The 18,335-nt window shown below is 40.9% G+C and overlaps 1 protein-coding gene across 3 annotated transcripts in view; it reads left to right on the forward strand.

The window, feature by feature from the left end:
• spir (spire type actin nucleation factor) overlaps positions 1-18,335 on the forward strand; it is a 442,084-nt gene that overhangs the window by 275,774 nt on the left and 147,975 nt on the right. For all 3 annotated transcript variants that reach the window (XM_072302604.1, XM_072302606.1, XM_072302605.1), the window contains exon 5: positions 1,794-1,994. In XM_072302604.1, the coding sequence (XP_072158705.1) occupies positions 1,794-1,994 (201 nt within the window). The remainder of the gene's footprint in view (positions 1-1,793; positions 1,995-18,335) is intronic.

Genomic DNA, 18,335 nt, shown 5'->3' on the forward strand with positions numbered 1-18,335 from the left:
AAATGTTTATTTTTTAGGAAAGATATGGATGTTTTTCCTGGAAATTTTTAGGGACTATAAATTGCGAGCAAAATTATCTGAAAAGTTGGAAGGAAAATAAGTTTACTAGAAAATTCGTGTTTTATCAAAGGAAATTTGGCATCGCCTGAAGGTTCATACGACGTTTTTCCTTAGCATGGCAGTATTGCTCGACCATGCCTTAGTCCAAAAAAGAGATCTGAGAGTGATCCTGGTAACTGCAAGTCGCTCACGAGGTCACCAGGTAATCACCGATTCCACTCACCGGGAAAAGTGGCCTCTTCGAAGCTCGTTACTCATAAAAACTGCCATTTTGAAAACGAAATCTTATTACTGATCATATTTCAAGCTGTTTTAGCGCATGTAATGCTCCTTCATTTGCAAGTCGGCCAACAAAACCTGTAAACATATCAAGCCCTCAAGTTTGAAGATAATTACCGAGATTCTTGTGTGTTTGATTACCCAGATTCAGCTCAAAATGCTTGTTTAACGTCAATAAGTAAAGACTTGAGCTTGCAAGTGATTGGTAGATAAACACTAAGATAGTAAACAGTGACAAACTGGATTCGGAGAATTAGGATTTACTAGGCTATAATTCGTGAAAATAGCATACTTGCAATGTAAACTTTTATGGCACACACTGTGTGCAGCGTTGACTTGTCGCAGACATGACAAAATATTTTTTGTAAGAAAAAAAAGGGTTGTATGAATCGTAGTACGGTGTTCCGCGGCCATACTTTTCTTTTTATGAAATGACCATCTAGACTCTTTTTGCAGCTCAGTTTTGCGTGCTGTCTTTGAACTTTCTGTTTATGAAATGAAATAATACGGCCAACGAGAGACACGTCACACCGATCTTTGTGACGAATATTTTTTTCTCTGATATCATGGACAAAGTTTTTTCTTGAAATATGTATCATTTTAACTTAAAGCGTTGTTTCCTGTCGACAACATTTGGTGTTTGTGAGTTAAATCCGTGCTGACTGAACTTAAAGTCAGTTTTTTTGAGTTAAAGAACCGTTATTTTGTGATTGTTTTTTTAACTTAAAGTGTACGATGCTTTTTTAGCCAATAAAACTGGCATCAAGCGGTTTTAACTTTAAAAAACCCCAAATTTTGTGGGTAAGAAACTCAACACGGAAAAAACGAGCTTAGGGTTGGGACCTACATGTTAGTGCTGGACACTAACGAGGGTTAGATCAAATGGAGCCAGCAAGTCAGAGGAGTGCTGGGCACTAAACAGCTCGAGGCTGGGTCACTAAGGAAGAAGTAGTGTCAAGCCCTAAAGTGACTTTGGAGCGAGCGTAAAATATGAAACGCCTCCGCCTGGGATCGAACTCGGGTTGCGCCGGTGGAAGACCAGCGCGTTACCACCAGGCTATGGTGACTCCGACGACCCGTGGGTGAATTTACACCTGTTAAGCACAACTACGTCTCGCGGCATCTGATTAGCACTACTCATGTTCAGTGCCCACCTGTACTGCCTTCCGGTGTTGAGCGGTACAGCGCTTAGACGCCAGCCCTCAACTACTCCCCACTAAACGGCCAGTAGTGCTCAACACTAGTCTTGTTTTTTCCGTGAACACTTAAAATAATATCTCAAAAAATGTTTTCAGTAATTGTCAAACAAAGAGCGCTGACTGAAGCCTGTTATCAATTTTTGGCAAATTGACAATCGTAGGAAGTATTCCACTATACAAGACACGATGTACATATTTAAACAAAAAAATGGAAAAGTCTCTGATTTTGATGGTTGATTTTGTATTTTTCAACAGTACTGCGCGAGTCATGTATGCGCGACGAATTCTCAACAAGCAGACAGCCATTACCAGGCTGTATGCAGGGCCCTCGTTGCAGAGGCCCTAGAGCTCTCATCGTTCCTGGAAAAAGTCTCGCAAGGCACCACCGATCTGAGGCAGAAAGCCGCAGCCATCACCGCCGCAGACGACATCGATAGTCTCAAATTCTCCGACTGGGTAAGTCCTTCCTCTTCTTAAGTCCTCTTAATTTTTAAAACTTTTAAAGTTCATATCTTTCCTAATCCAAAACGTAGAAAAAGTCTCGTTGGTTTTCTCCTAAAATTTCCTTCTATAAACATCCCCATGAATTTATAATATGCCAAATGAATATCAAAATTTGCAGTTTTAATAGAAAAATATCATGTCGGATCGATGTAACGACATTGTGCAACGTCGCAAATCAAGATACGTGTTTTGCGACTCTTACCGGCAATTTGAGAAGAACAGACGAGATGCCACAAAGGAGAAAAATCTATGGCTTTATAAACCAATTAGTGATTCACATGAAACACTACTTAAAGTTGTAAATGAACTAATGATTCTCGGTCTGTGAACCACACTAGGGTGTCTCGTATCATACTAAGGTATATATACCATCACTAAGGTATATGTGATATTATTATATGTTGCCTCTACAATTATTAATGGTGTTTCATATGAACCAATAAGCCATAAATAAGCCATAAATTTTTCTCAGTGCAAGTCTTTTTTGGCATTGTTTCGAGGAAACAACTTTTTTTAACAAAATGTGGAGATGAAGAAGAGGTCAGCAAGAAATTGGATCGATGAAAAACGGAAGAATGACCAATGGTTCCGGAAAGATACAATAGATACCGAACGAGCCGTAATCAATTTCGACAAAATGACAGACAAGGCTTTCCTACTTTCTTAAACGTGCGTTCGAGTCGCCAGCAAAATTGGCTGTGACCGCTGACTCCCACTCGCTGGGGACGAACTGACAGTGGGAACAGTTGACCAGAGCTCGCCATTTTCTCCCCTTTTTTGAATTTTCAGCGACCCTGCACGTGTCGCCCCAAACGAGTTTTATGACTCCCAAGTATGACTGATGACATCACTTGCGCCAACAAAAGTTGGTCGCATCCCACGCGAGCCACTTTATTTCACCGTAAAACACCATTATTCACCGTCACAATAAATTCGGGCGCCAGCTCGGAAACTTTCCTCGCGCGAGGAAGCTAATCAGAAAGGAATCAAAAGAGCGCGTCGAAATTGCAAATTATCCGCATATAATTTTGGTTTGATGCGCGATTATTCACATAAACGCGGGAATCATCGGATATGGAGAAGTAATAATCGCGACTTAAGGTGGATTTTTAGCACTTCGGAGAAAGGTTGGATAGTAGATCAATGAATTGATCATTTCTGGACTTTATGACATTCGGACGTATTTCTGCCAAACGGAACTGTGTGCATTAAAACATGAGCCCTGAGACTCAAAAGAGTATATGCATAACAGGGCTCACGTCATAATCCACATAGTTCCGTTTGACAGAAATACGTTCATTTAAGAATTTCCGAGCTTCACATCACGCTGAAGGATGTCATTGTTAGAAACTTGTTTGGCCAAAAGATATGGTACAATGGTTGTATTGGTTGTGCCATTTCCATAATGGAGAATTTGCAGGTGTCCGAAATGTAGTGAAGTTCACGTTTGAAAAGAAACAATTGAGTGAACTGAGCATTAGAATATCATTGCTTTCTAAAATAAACAATTATTAGAGGAGACTTAACCGAATCACCTAATTTGCTGAAATACATGTGTTTAAATGGGAAATGCCACCTGATGACGTCATTAGGCGTCAAATTTTCTCAGTTATATAAATCTATTGGTCTACAATTTCCTATATCAGAAAAAAATCCTGAAAAAGGAACTGCAAACACAGCTCAAAAAGCACTCTCAGATGCAGCAGTAAAAATAGTTCGTGCAAATTCTCCATTCGCGCAAAACTTAATCTAGTTATCCGGGCAACCGAATCCGGTTGTATCCTAAAATTTTTCAAAATTCCGTAAAACTTGCTGAGCGGTTGCTCGAAAAAGCTGTAGTGTAAGAAGTATCAACAGCAATTTTAGAAAAATCGGTAAGAAAAAGTTTTACGAAGTTTTTGATAAAGTATGGCCGATAAATCAACTGAGGCTAAAATCAAACTAAAAAACTCAAATTCGCTTACGTATAATTGCCAGACTAGTTTCGGTCAACAACCGCTGAAGATGGGAGACGAAGGAAGCTCCCGAAACTAGTCTGGCAATTAGACGTAAGCGAATTTGAGTTTTTTAGTTTGATTTTAGCCTTAGTTGATTTAATCGGTTCGCTGTTTTTTAGTTTCGTTCATTGTTTTAATTTTAATGGCCGATAAAGTTAACGAAAGAAGTGATCACAAAATTTACCCAAGAAACAGGCCTCTGCACGAATCTGCGCGGATATGAGTCTCATCTTCTCCAATCGGTTTTCCAATTTTCTTCTCATCTCCCGCCGGGAGACCTCGCGGGAAACCTCAAAGGACGGCAACGATGGTCCTTGAACTTGCGGCCGTAATTACTCGAATGAAAATACAAATTACTGTTCTGCGGTTCGCGGGTTATGATTCCGGCCACGAGACAGGGTGACTTGAGTCGCGCTCGCGGGGGTGCTGGAAGGGGGGGGGGGGGTACCACCGTCGCGCGAGTGGAGTTTTTCGTGCTCACTGATGATACGCTGTTGACAGGTTGGAGGCTCTCACTCGCGCTGGGTTTAAGTTCTTAAGGGAGAACGAAGTGGAGATAAGGTGTTACTAATAAACACCTAATACTATTCCAACCTACTAATATTCAACATGAAAAATAATCACTCGGAAATAAATATAATTTTTTGTAAGTATACACTGGGAAAAAAAGTCGCTTGGATCTAGAGTCCAGTATCTTAAAAACATTGACAAGAAAAAATACTCCCGATTCAATCGGATTTTTGATTAGATCGAAAACCAAGCCTCTTAATTTAAGCGGATTTCCTTTTGATTCAAGCAAAAATCTGATTGAATCAAGAGTACTTTTTCTCGTCATTGTTTTCATGAGTCTGGACTCTAGATCCAAGCGTCTTTTTTATCGAGGATCCAGGAAAGGATACTCGAATGAAAAAACTGCGGCTTCACCCGTTAAAAAAAGAGGTAGGGGTTGTTGGATGTAATGAGAATTTCCAATTAATTGTAGGAGTACCCCAATAAATGAGGTAACAAACCCAAATTTTGCGGCACTACCAAAATTAATTAGAAATGCCCAAATCATCCAAAAAAATTGTTCAGTACCACAATTTTTGGGGACAACCTCTAACACTTTGTCCCGACTAAATACTGAAATGTAGTCTCTACAGACCACCATAATTTTCGGCCTATTTAATCAAATTTTTTGGTCATCGTTAATTTTGCCGTCAAAAAGTTTAGTTCTTCATCCAGAAATTGAAACATAAGAGAAAATTAGACAGTGTGAAATACAGTTGAATTGAAATTGAAAATAAAACTCAAAAATAAAGCCTATCATAGTCTAAAAGAATTTTTCGAAGAACTTGTATAATTTCATTTTCCTTAAAATTGTTGTAATTGTTGCATAGATTGTAAATTTGACGTGTGCCACAGCTTTTAACTATAGGCTGTACGCATGAATAAATTCTATCTATCTGTCTACAGTTTGGTAGATTCCGGTCAAATCATTTCTATGGTTCAAATCACCACTTGTCGTTTCACCCCTTTTTTCTCCTACGGAAAATATCGTTCTTGTACAAGTATTCGTTATAATATGTGGAAAATGCGTCTCAAACGATGGGTACTCTTTTTAGTTGAGCGATCATAAAATGGAGACAAATACAAACAAAATGTTACTTCGTAGAAATCACGTTCCTATAAATTAGAATGCTTGGGGGAAAAAAAATCCAACGCAGGTTTTGGCAACCGTGAGAGGTATATCCATTCGAGAAGCGCTTAGAGTCATAATGAAGATACCTACACGAGAAAAACGAGAAAAGAGCAAAGGAAGGAAAATGGAAAACAATTATTACGCATTGTTGCTAATGTAGTTATAATGAAGCCTCGTACGTTGATCCGCAGGATTCATTTAGCATCCGACTCCAATTTGCAGACTGATTCCCGAGCAGAGACCAGCCTCCAGAGGGGCTCTGAAACAACGACCATCAGTTCGCGATAGAGAGTTGCCAAATTTCAAGGACAACTATTTTCTATACGGACTGATTAATAAGTGAATTTTTTTTAGGATCATCCATTAAAATAGATCTCAAATCTAGTATAGGAAACAAAGGCGCGTCACGTTCGAATCGAGAAAAAGAGGTTTATTTGTACATCTGTCGAAGGCAAATCGTTAAATCGGGTATTTAGTTAAATGCCTAGGCAAATGGTCAAATAATCCTACTTAGACGGACATTCTGATTATTTTCTTAACTGTAGACAAAATAATGCTCTGATCATGTGGGAAGGAATTATCCGTAGAAATGTGCTTCATGCTTCAACGATGATACATAAATTTTTTCCAGTCCTGAATTACACATTTATCTCAAAATACACAGCATTTAATCAAATAAACACATTTCATATTTGACATTTGAAGAAATGTGAGGAGCATTTTTGAACATGACGCATTTTTAACTAGCCGCTGGTTGTGTCGACTACCCTTTTTTCCGTGTGAACTTGATTACTAAAACTCAAGTCTTGGGAGACATCACTAGCCAAAGTGCGTACGGCCAACAAAAACTTCAGTCATCCAGACCGAAAACGTTAATCTTCCGTATGAACTAAAGTTTTTCTCTTTCGACTTATTGCACTGTCCAGTGCATGAGAACTTCTTCCGGTGGTTGCGGAGATGCGTGGTCTGGCCGTTCCCGACCGTTAGGAATCCGTACCGTCAGACGTAAGATCGAACCCCGCAAGCTCGCTGCCCTCGCCTCCGTAGTATTCAAATTAGCTCAACCTTAACCATAATCAGGCTCGTTTCGCCATTCTAATTTTTGTGGTCTAATATCTCCGGTAACGGTCAAGAAGCGAATCGCCTCCCGGGGCACCTACATAATTAAATCTGATCGAGCTGCGTTGCCATCAATCCCACCAGAAACCAGAAACGCAACCAGTAAGTGATACTCCCTCCCCAAGTCATTATTTTATTCACTGGACTACCAGACCGAACCAGACATTCAACATAATCAGAAATTCTCGCTCAGCATCATCTTAGCAGGAAATCGATACATTTTGCAATTTTGAACTATAAACTATAGCTCGGTTTAAAAACAACGTATGTGCCATTAGTTTTCCTATTCACATAAGTGTTTTTCCATAAGAGCCAGAATTTATAGTTCCTAATTGCAAAATGCAGTCCAGAGTAGTTCGTTTGTGTCTGATGAAATTGAAGAAATTTGACCACATTTTGCAATTCGGAACTACAATTTCCGGTTCAGTTTAGAAACAACCTATGTACCATTAGTTTTCCTATGCACACAAGTGCTTTTACTGATGAGCCAGAAATTGTAGTTTCTAAATTGCAAAAAATAGTCCAATGGCCCTGTTGCACGCAGGAGATACTGCCAAAAAAATATATACTTTTGCCGGTTAAAATCGCACGAAAATCACGTTTGAAACATCCAAAAAGAAGGAGTTTGTAGAGTACTGCTTCAGTTTTAACCTTGCCTGTTGTTTGATTCATTCTAAAGACCCGTCCCTGCCTGCTAAAGCTCATTTGACTGATTATCGGAAACCTACCGCAAAACTAAAGATCATTTACATCAATTTTCGATCTTGTGCAATCTTGAAGAGCCCTCCATAAATGCGTGTCTTCGCCTTTCAACGAGAGATTACCGATCTTTTGAATAGAGGTCTGCGCAACTGACATCCGTCTTCACGCCCATTCTCACATCCGGAAACGACGGCATGAGACGTATCGAGGGCTATCTCTTTCGCGCCAAAATCAGCCAGCGTCTCGCGTGGTGACACTCCTATGGTTAGATGCACAGTATCTTTTGCACATTGCCAACTTTATAAGAATACGCGATAAGTGCATCCTTTTTCATGATAGAATTCAAAAATAAAACCAATCAGGGTTGGGGAAACGTAAGAGATGCTATTAACAGAGAAGCGGGCACGTAGCAGAGGCTTATAGCGCACAGCAGAGAAGCAGAATGACCCGCATGATTTATAGGAATGAGAAGTGTCCGAAGAAGACTCACAATTGAGTATCAGAGTAAAGTCATTTTTTCTACCCTTTCGTTCAAGTCTCTAGAGCCCGTTTCATTAATTGTACTACTCCTGTCTCTATTTTTTCGCAACTCTCCCCAAATTTCATGAGACATATTTTAACTATATTTTGCAAATAGGAACTATTTTTCGGGCTTGTTTCAGAAAAAATAAGTGCCACTTGTTTTTTTCCGACGCAGACATGTCCTTTTAGCAGTAAGTCAGAAGTATAAGGTCCATATGGCAAAATGCAGTCCATTTGTATCTCTGACGAGACGAAGGCAAAAAAAAAAAAATCGTGGTTTGCCCGAAAGCGATGGAAGTCGTCATGCTCTGTCGTTTTGATCAGGATTACTTCCATCACTCGAAGACATAAAGCCTCACCAAGATGAATAGGAGAATTTTCCCTTGAAAATCGGCTCCATCGGTAGACATATCGGTGACTCAGCGGTTTTTGTCCACGACCATCGCAACCTTCCGATCTTCATACGTCCAACCGGATACGAGCCTCAATACGTGGGTGACAGTCTGGGTTCGGGACCATACACCGGTGTGGGGGGGGGGGGGTGGGCACCAAAAATTTCGAGACAATCGGGATGCCCCCTGGCTCCAGCGTAGTCGCCTTCTAATTTAAGACGGGAAATCTGACTCTCTTATGCGGTGCCATGAGGCGCGTTTTTTTTTCAGCGGCCTTGCACGGCAACTGAGCGTTGATTGCTGAACAATCGGTGCTGCATCGAGGGCCCCTAGTGCCCTACGGTGGACTTATCCGACGTTCGGTATTGTTGGATCTCTTGGCCGAGGAGTTGCTGTGTAAACAGAATTGGTGCGCGGTCTTTAGTATGAATAGGTGGGGAATCGGGTGTTGCTTCCTTCCGACTTGTGTATTCAATAGGACTCGGGATTAAGGTCAGCGGGTATTCCTGAAAGTTTATAAAAAGGTTGAAATTCATTTAAAACTGACAAGAGTAAGACGCAGTAAACTTACGATCAGCACATGTGTGCAAAAAACGCATTGGATCGGGTTAATTCCCGGTAGAATGCAGGGAAAAAATGAAATTGCTGATTTAACGATTAAATTGCTAAAAAGAGTGACTGCAATATTTCAACGTAGATTTCACAACACAAAATGCTACTGTAACCACTATTGTAAGCTAATTTAACCACTTGGGTGGTTAAAGTAGCATCTATGTGTCGTGAAATATACGTTGAAATATTGCAGTCACTCTTTTTAGTAATTGAATTGTTAAATCAGCAATTTTATTTTTTCTGTGTGAATTTTGAAGAAGTGAGGTGGGCTTTAAAGGATTCATCGCCGTACAACATTAGTGAATTTAGAAAAACAGAAAATAATTGACCCTGAAACTTCAAATAAATGAAAATAGCAAATACACAAGTTAAAAAAACTTCCTCCACCCGCAAGGGGAGCGAGAAAGTAAAAAATTGAAAATAAACATGCCCATCTCAAAGATACCCGCATCTAAGAAGGCGCTCCAATAGATGAGGTTGCACAACCGATAACCTTAATTAAAATCGCAATCATCTATCGAACGTGGGAGATCCCAAGTTCCTAATGAAGGTCTTCATCATTACAGAAACAGAACAGCCTACATACCCATTTTCCTAGCGATACACTTCTCATCAGAACGGAGCATTTTCTACGAGTTATCGCGAGCAGATCATGAACGAGGGCAGCAGAACTTGATTGTTGCCAATATGATAATGAAGCAAGACTACTTAGTGTTTTAGAACTGCGTGCACCTATTTTTCAAATGAAATGTGTACAGCTGATGGGTCTAGCGTTTACACAAATAGGCGTAACATCATTGAAGAGCTCCATTCAGCGAAAGCCAGAGTAGCGAGCTGGAACATTTAATTGATTGAATTATTTTTCAAGACTGACAAAATTGTCGTTTCCCTCACGAAGAACGTAACTGCATTTCAATGTTGTCAAATTTCCCCGCAAAACTTGCATTTTACCGGGAGAATGTTTGGAATTCCCTACTGAAAATTTCACTAATTTTTCTGCTGATTTCTTGTAAAAATCAGAAAAATGTTCAACGAAAGTTGTTTCGATACATTCATATAAAAAATTGAATTATCGAGTCAATTTAGCAACCTTGAAACGGAGCCACGTTCCTTCGTCCACGAAACGACCAAATGTCACGGAAAATTTTTGTAAAATCCCTGGAATTTTCGAAAGGATTAAAGCAGATTCCTTGGGGGTAAAACCCGCCCTCCGCCTCTACTTATGTACCATACCTCCTGGTGTGTAAATCATATCCAGTAAAATTTATAGAGAAAATAAGCTACCGACTAATTTACTGCCGTGCTACGGAAAAACGCCGTATGAACATTCGAAAGTTTTCGAATTTCCTCCAATAAAATGTTCATTTTTAAGGAAAGTCATCAATATTTTCTCTTGAAATTTTCAGTTAATTCAAATCTGAAAGCAAATAAAATTCTCTGAAAAATAAGAGGAACATTGGAATAAAAAACACATTGGATCTAGAGTCCAGACTCTTAAAAACATCGACAAGAAAAAGTACTCTTGATTCAATCGGATTTTCGCTTAAATCAAGAACCAAGCCTCTTAATTTGAGCGGATTTCCTTTCGATGTAAGCAAAAATCTGATTGAATCAAGAGTATTTTTTCTTGTCAATATTTTCAAGAGTCTGGACTCTAGATTCAATGTGTTTTTTTTCGCAGTGAAAAATATTCACAGATTTCCCTGAACATTCGTATTTCAACGGAGAAAATTCGGCGACGTCTGAAGGCTCATACGGCATTTTTCCTTAGCACGGCAGATTTAGTCCGTACCCTGTCCAGTGCCCCATTGTTGTGTTTCAACCATTGAAAGACGATTTTGCGAGCGGTACAAGCGCGCCATTCAAAAAGCCCAAGTTGCATGGACCGCTTTCTCCGTCCCTTCGCCCACCATCGGCGAATTTATCACCTCGACGACGTCCAACGGGACCTTCCTCCCCATTCCGGGCTGGCGCGGGAATTTTTTCGCGCGGATCCGAATCCGAAAGCCGGCTCCGGGCCCTTTTAATTACTTCCTGGATCGGCAGAAGCGCGTTTTCCCGAGTCCATTTCTCAGCGAGTCGTACTGCCGTGCTAAGGAAAAACGTCGCATGAGCCTTCAGGCGTTGCCAAATTTCCTTCGATAAAACACGAATTTCCTGGTTAACGTATGAATATTTTCCTTCTAATTTTTCAGATGATTTTGTTCGCGATTTCACCTGAAGTTCCTGAAAATTTCAAGGACAAATATTCATATCTTTCCTCAAAAATAAACATTTTATCGAGGGAAATTTGGCAACTCTCGAATGCTCATACGGCGTTCTTCCTTAGCACGGCAGTATAATCGATACGCGCACAATGTACATGGATATCGCATGTGCGCCGGGTCGGCTCTGCCGTTTGCATGGATCAATTTATCAAACCAAGCGACGCACGCGCGGTTTTGGCGGGGATGCAACGCGCGGCGAGAATGTACTAAAGACAATAACTAATAACCCGAGTTCGGCGCCGGTTGGGTACTGCATAAATAGCTCCATACGTGCAACGTTGCCGATTAAGATATATGCCGTGCCTAGTGCCATAAAATGTAAGAAACCAATGAAAAATTGGACATTTTGCCAAAGATTTCTGTGCATACGAGACTACATTCGAAAAAAATTTGCCCTCCCAATTCGTAATTCTCTGACGAGAATTCTTGTCGAGTCAATAAGAAATATCCTCGTTTAAAGCTTTAACTCTGTTATTTCAACGAGACGTTCGGTCGTTTTGAAAACATTTCTGGTTGACTCAACTAGAATTCTTCTCTGGGTGTCATTATTAATCTGTTAATTTTTCACGGCGTGACGTTCACAACATTTTCTTGAGGAGCATAGTCCATCTAAATGGACGTATTTCTACCAACGGAATGGGTCTGTTGAACTTTTGCTAAGCAAAACTAAGATTGTTTCTTATAGATAAGCCTCAAAAATCACGATGACGCATCGGCAAACTGAATGCACTCATAACTTCACAAACTGCGTAAGAAATTTGCGGTTTTTTGAGCTTCCCGCTTCAAAAACGATACTACGGCACAGGTGAACATTTTGTAAGAAGAGTCGTTCCATGTCAATAATCATCATAGCGACGCCAATCCGCCAAAACACGTTTGATGGGACGAGATAACACCTGAACTGGATTAGACCAGATAACGGTGTGTTACGTCATATTTTCCACGCCCGAATTGATTGACCTTGAACTCTCCTTGAATTACGCGCGAACTGCGTGCAAGCGTCGGCCATTGAATATCGCCGACGATGGAGCGACTCCTCTAACAAAATGTTCACCTATGCCGTAGTATCGTTTTTGAAGCGGGAAGCTTAAAAAAACGCAAATTTCTTACGCAGATTGTGAAGTTATGAGTGCATTCAGACTTTGCGATGCGCTCATCCGTGATTTTTGAGGCATTATCTGAAACAACTCTTATTGCTCTAGCAAAAGTTTGGAACAGGCCCATTATGTGCATTTTAACGTGAGCCCTGTTATGCATATATTCTTAAGGGTCTCAGGGCTCACGTCTCAATGCACATAGTTCCTTTGGTAGAAATACGTCCAAATTATGTCGACGGTGAAACTACCAAACCGCCTATCTCGTTTGCAGCTTTCAAAAATCTTCGCTCCAGACTGCACTAATTTTTTAAACCCTCCTGCTATTCAGAATGATATTTCCTCCAAAACACACTTCTTTTTATGAATGTAAAATTTGTTGATTTTACCAAGTTCTAATGGACTTCTGAGGGACATTCTGTTCTTTCTCTATCCGCGCTCCAACACAAATCTCACAATTTCGGCACAACTTAGCAACAGTGCCAGTTCAATGAATAGGCGCTGCCAGGAAGAAGGCGCAAGAGTAAAGTCGGCCTACGTTAAGTTCACTACACGTTCTGGGTATCTGTTGTCGCAAGAAAATGGGGTATTAAAATCAATCAACGCTCCACTTCCTGTCCTTACGAGGGCTTCTTTGTTCAGCGGACTCGCGACGCAGTCATGAGTTGCTCATAAACAAAAAGAGCTTTTTAGGGCAGCGAAAGGTGGGTTGGCCAACTGATCAACAAGGTAACTTCGTGGTTCATGCCAACGGTTCCGGAATTTTTCGCCCGATGGGAGATCGTGCGAACCACCTAGAAAATTGAAAACCTTTTTAAAGCCCACTGTCGAAAAGGATAAACGATTTTGAGAGCTAATTCACCGAACGGTAAACGAAAGAAAAATTTCCGAAACACTCTCTTCATGGGTTAAAATTTGGCTTTCAGCACTCTTTTCATATTTTTAAACCGTCGCTCGTAGTTCTTCGGGAACCACCTCGAGTTAGGTAACCTAGCTGCAGATCACGCACTTTGAGAACACTTGTCTTACTCGAATGGCGCAATTTGTAGCCGTACACTTTCTTAATCCTTAGATGTCTCAGAGTAATGTAAGTTTCTGTTGATTTAACCGAACATTTCTGTGATCAACCAATTTCGGTTTGACTGATCTATACATGCATAAGTTACTCTCTGGCGCTCTACGAAAACCTCCACTGCCCCTTGTCGCACCACAACCCTTCGGGCATGGAGCACCTTAAGGCCTCGTCCACACGAGCGCGGTTCGCGGAACTTAGTTCGAGTAACTTGTTCCCGGAACAAGTTTTAGCTGAGCTAAAACTTATTCCTCCAAAACCCGGAACTTCCCCCGTACTCCGAGCTTCTACATATGTTTCTTTTGATGTGAATTTGTTCGTTTTTGTTTTTTACGCCCATTTTATGTCTTGACATTTATTCTTGTTACTTTGGCGGCCGTAATAATCAATTATTTTGCAATAATTGTATAGTTTTATTGAAGTCTCGGTTCCAGTTCGGGCGAACTCGTGTGGACAGCATGCCTCGTTTAAAGAAACAAGTTCCGGGAACTGAGCAGTTCGTCGAATAAGTTCCTCGAACCACGCTCGTTGTGGGCCTAACATTTCTGCTTCAATCTCATCCCTCCAACCTCTCATTGGGCGTCCTCTGCGTCTTCTCCCAGGAGAAACCCAATCTGACGCCCCATTGACTGATCCAACCGGAAAAAACTAACCTGTAGTAACCGCAAACACGGAAATTTCTAACTTGTAGGAGAGGGGAGGGGGTCTCTGTAAACTTGTCTGATGTAGAAACCGTGGCTATGGAAGTGTCCACTTAGCTGTATAAAAAGCCTATACACGGAGAAAAAAAACTTCGTGCATGGGACCCGAAGTTGAGGTCATAGGGATCTCTGAAGTTTTCTGATCACGCATCCGAAAACTTGAGGTCGAGCTACCGAAGTTCAGGTCGGACATCGAGGCACTTCGGTATGTACCGGAGTACTTCAGATGTGTGACCCGAACCCGTCGGTATATATCAAAGTACTTCAGATGTCTGACCCGAGCTTCGGCAACTGCGGACCTCAAGTTTTTAGATACGTGATCCGAAAACTTCAGAGATCCATATGACGTCAACTTCGGGTCCCACGCACGAAGTTTTTTTCTCCGTGTAGTAACCTCAAACACGGGAATTTCTAATTGTTTAGGGGAGGGGAGGGGGTCTCTGTAAACTTGTCTGATGTAGAAACCGTGGATATGGAGGTGTCCACCTAGCTGCATATAAAGCTTATACAGGGTCTTTATCCGATCCATTTCGTTTACCTTCGACGAGGTCCGAGTGATCATCCGCGACAAATGCGATTCGTCACCGTCTGTCGTGTTGCCCCAGTCCGCGAATTTCAATTCCCGACCGGAGCTTTGAGCCAGCGTTCGCCTTGGAAGCGGCCCACACAGCACCGCACTCGGACGCAACTTTCAAATGCTCTTTACATAACGACCCGCATCCAGCGTGCATCACGGCCACAATGCGCCGCGCTTTTCGCAACGCGCCCGCCGTGGGAGTCAATAGAGACATTTTTCTCGGGTTTGAGCAACCCGCGATGAGCGCCGGTGCCCCCCGCGGCCGAGGACTCAACCGCATCGCCCCCGGTAGAACCCGCGTAAGTGCAGTTGAAAGGCAATGGAGATAGGCGGTTTTCGCGCGAGGGTCGATGAAACGCCCGGGATCAAGGACGAGGTTCGACGAGATTAATTGATCCGCGAACGACAAAAGAGACGGATCGCTTTGATCGGGCAACGCACTGCAGTTGCGAGGATGCCGAATGGTGCACATTTTTGTGTATTCAATCGGTAAAAGTTAGGAAATTTGGTGATCATGTGCGCTGCGCACGCGCTGAAAACATCAAAAATAGCAAGGCGCATATTGCAGTGTCGAAGAAGAACGCCGTATGAGCCTTCAGACATAGTCAAGTATCCTTTGAGAAATCATGTATTTTAGAGGAATGTGTAAATATTTTTTCTCCGATTTTCAGAAAATTTTGTTCGTATTTTAATCTAACGTGTCTGATAATTTCGATGGAAAATATTCATAACTTTCTGCAAAAATAAAAATTTTCTGAGAGGAAATACGGCAACATCCGAATGCATTTACGGCGTTTTGCTTTAGCGTGGCAGCATAAGATGGCATCTAATTCCGCAAATTTTCTCTGATTTTCCCGGACTTTATCAAAAAGAAATCTCTGCCTTATTTTAGCAAAAAGCTTTGACTTTTCCTTGAGTACCATGCGTATTCATCAATGGTATCCACTATTAATTACAAAAATAAGGCAATTGGTATCACTTGTCGGTGCTGTCGTTCGTCTTAGCAGCGAGGATAAGGATAAGGACGTTTTCTCGTATTAAAAAAAGGTAAAATAAATTAAGAACTCGTTTGGCCTCCGTTTGTAGTAATACAACAATGAATCTACCATCCTGAATGATGACCGCATTACTTTTAATTGCCGAATAAATAAAAGAAGAGGAACAAAACCATGGAACATAACGTCAAGGAAAAATTTACTGTTATGAAAAATTATTTTAAACAGTGCTCTTTCTCTGTCTAGTCTGATTTCAAATTCAAGAATACTGATGTTAAGAGCAGGTCCACAAAATTCTTAACGAATCCTCTGACCGTAAATTTCAAGTCCGGTGTTTCAGATGCTATTATCTTCCTTCGAACGAGCCACAAATGACAGTAAAATGAATCGCAGGCCCCTAAAACAACCCACGTTCGTCAAAACCTCATCACGCGTGGGTCGCTTTTCTGCCGTGCTAAGGAAAAACGCCGTATGAACATTCGAGAGATGGCAAATTTCTTGCGATGAAATGTTTATTTTTGAGAATTTGTATGAATATTCTTCCATGAAATCGTCAGATAATGTAGTTTAAATTGCGAACAAAAATATCTGAAAAATTGAAAAACCAATATTCATACGTTTAACAGAAAATTCGTGTTTTATCCAAGGAAAATTGGCAACGCCTGAAGGTTCATACGGCGTTCTTCCTGAGCACGGCAGTTTTGCAATCCGACTTCGGTTATTTTGGATGCCTTACGCGCGGTTTTCTCCGGCACCCCGCAATGACCCATTCAGCGTTGCTGTTTTCCCTCAAATTAGGGTAATTTAGGCGAGACAGTCTTATCCACATCAGAAAGAAACGCCTCGCTATCGAACCCAAGTAAGGAGTCTAAACTGTTGGAAATCGGTCGATTTTCAAAACTCAATGCAGATATGTAAAACCCGATTGTTTAGTTTTATCGTACTTCTGTACTTCATTTTCATCCAATACTTCATCTAAAAAAGTATCCGAACTTAAATAGGCACTTAAATCTAGTTTTTCCTCGGAATAAGCAGTTTCTATTTCAAAGTTTCTAAGTTTATGTAACTTTCCTATGAAAATTGGTCTGATCTGCCCATTTTTGTCAATTGATGGGTATCTCAACGTGAAGTAGATCTTATAACATAAATAATAAAACATAGATCTCGGTCATTTTGAGTGAGCCTTGTCTCAGCATACACTTTGTGACAGAATTGAATCCTATGTCTCATTTTGCTCTTTCTTAAGTCGAATTTTAAATTCTTCCATGAACCTTTACGCAATCTTTAAACTTTAAACGCTATTTTCAGATCACAGAAACGTCACTAATACTTATCGTTACCTATCGATCCTCATCGCTATTTGAAAAAAATCTGAAGATTCTACAATAAAAAGCAACACACAACGCTTAACTGATTCTCACGTATTTCAGTTCGGACACTGTGTCATAATTCTGAAATAGTGACAGGTTGACACTGCCTAATTATGATTCCAGAAACCGCGTACCAGTGGGCTGCTGATCTGTTTTGGCTGCTGTCGGTCCTTTTTGTGAAACAATTACGAGATAATGAAACCAATTTTTCTTAATTCAGTGCGTAACATCAGACACCAGCCTTTCTCATTTTGACTGAGTTCAAAAGCAACATATCAAGTCACAATTATTGTAATCTGCCGTCTCATTTCTAAGGCGCAATGATACAACTATTTGAACTCTCCGGAATGCGTGAGGTATCACGCCGCATTTGAAGGCGTTTTCAAAACAGCCAGGTTCCGTTACCCGGATTATCGTTTTGCAAAGTTCTTATTATTATGTTTTTTTTTCCTACCATTTGTTTGTTTTCAATCCTCCTATAAAAACTACTCATTTGCTGAATACTCTTCTGGCTGGAGCGCATTTTAGCTATGCATTCACGACTACTAAAATGTCAAAGGAAATCAACAAGACTAGCGTGTATGAAGGCTATTTCAATTGTAATCTGCCGTCGCATTTCTAAGGCGCAATGATACAACTATTTGAACCCTCCGGAATGCGTGAGGTATCACGCCGCATTTGAAGGCGTTTTCAAAACAGCCAGGTTCCGATACCCGGATTATCGTTTTGCATAGTTCATATTCTTTTGTTATATTCCGTACCACTTGTTTATTTTTAATCCTCGTATAAAAACCACCCATTTGCTAAATTTTCGTACAGCATTTTTTCCTTAGCGCAGCAGTGTTAAACTCAAACCATTTTTCGTTCAAAAATGTTGGGTTCCTCGGAATGGTTTGACAGATCTAGCAAACCCCGACCGGCCCCGACCCAAGACCTCCATCAACTCGACGTCACCATTTCCTCTCTCCAGAAAAATGACCCCGAAGAGCGTTATCCCCAAGCCCGTGCAGAATATTACCGTGCTAGGGAAAAACGCCGTATGAACTTCCAGACGTTGCCAATTTTTTTTTTATGAAACAAGGTTTCCCTGGTGAACTTATGAATATTTTTCTTCCAATTTTTCAGATTATTTTGTTCGCAATTTCACCGAAAGTTCCTGCAAATTTCAAGGAAAAATATTCATTAATTTACT

Source organism: Bemisia tabaci, chromosome 7 (genome assembly GCF_918797505.1).
Source record: "Bemisia tabaci chromosome 7, PGI_BMITA_v3".
Taxonomy (NCBI): domain Eukaryota; kingdom Metazoa; phylum Arthropoda; class Insecta; order Hemiptera; family Aleyrodidae; genus Bemisia; species Bemisia tabaci.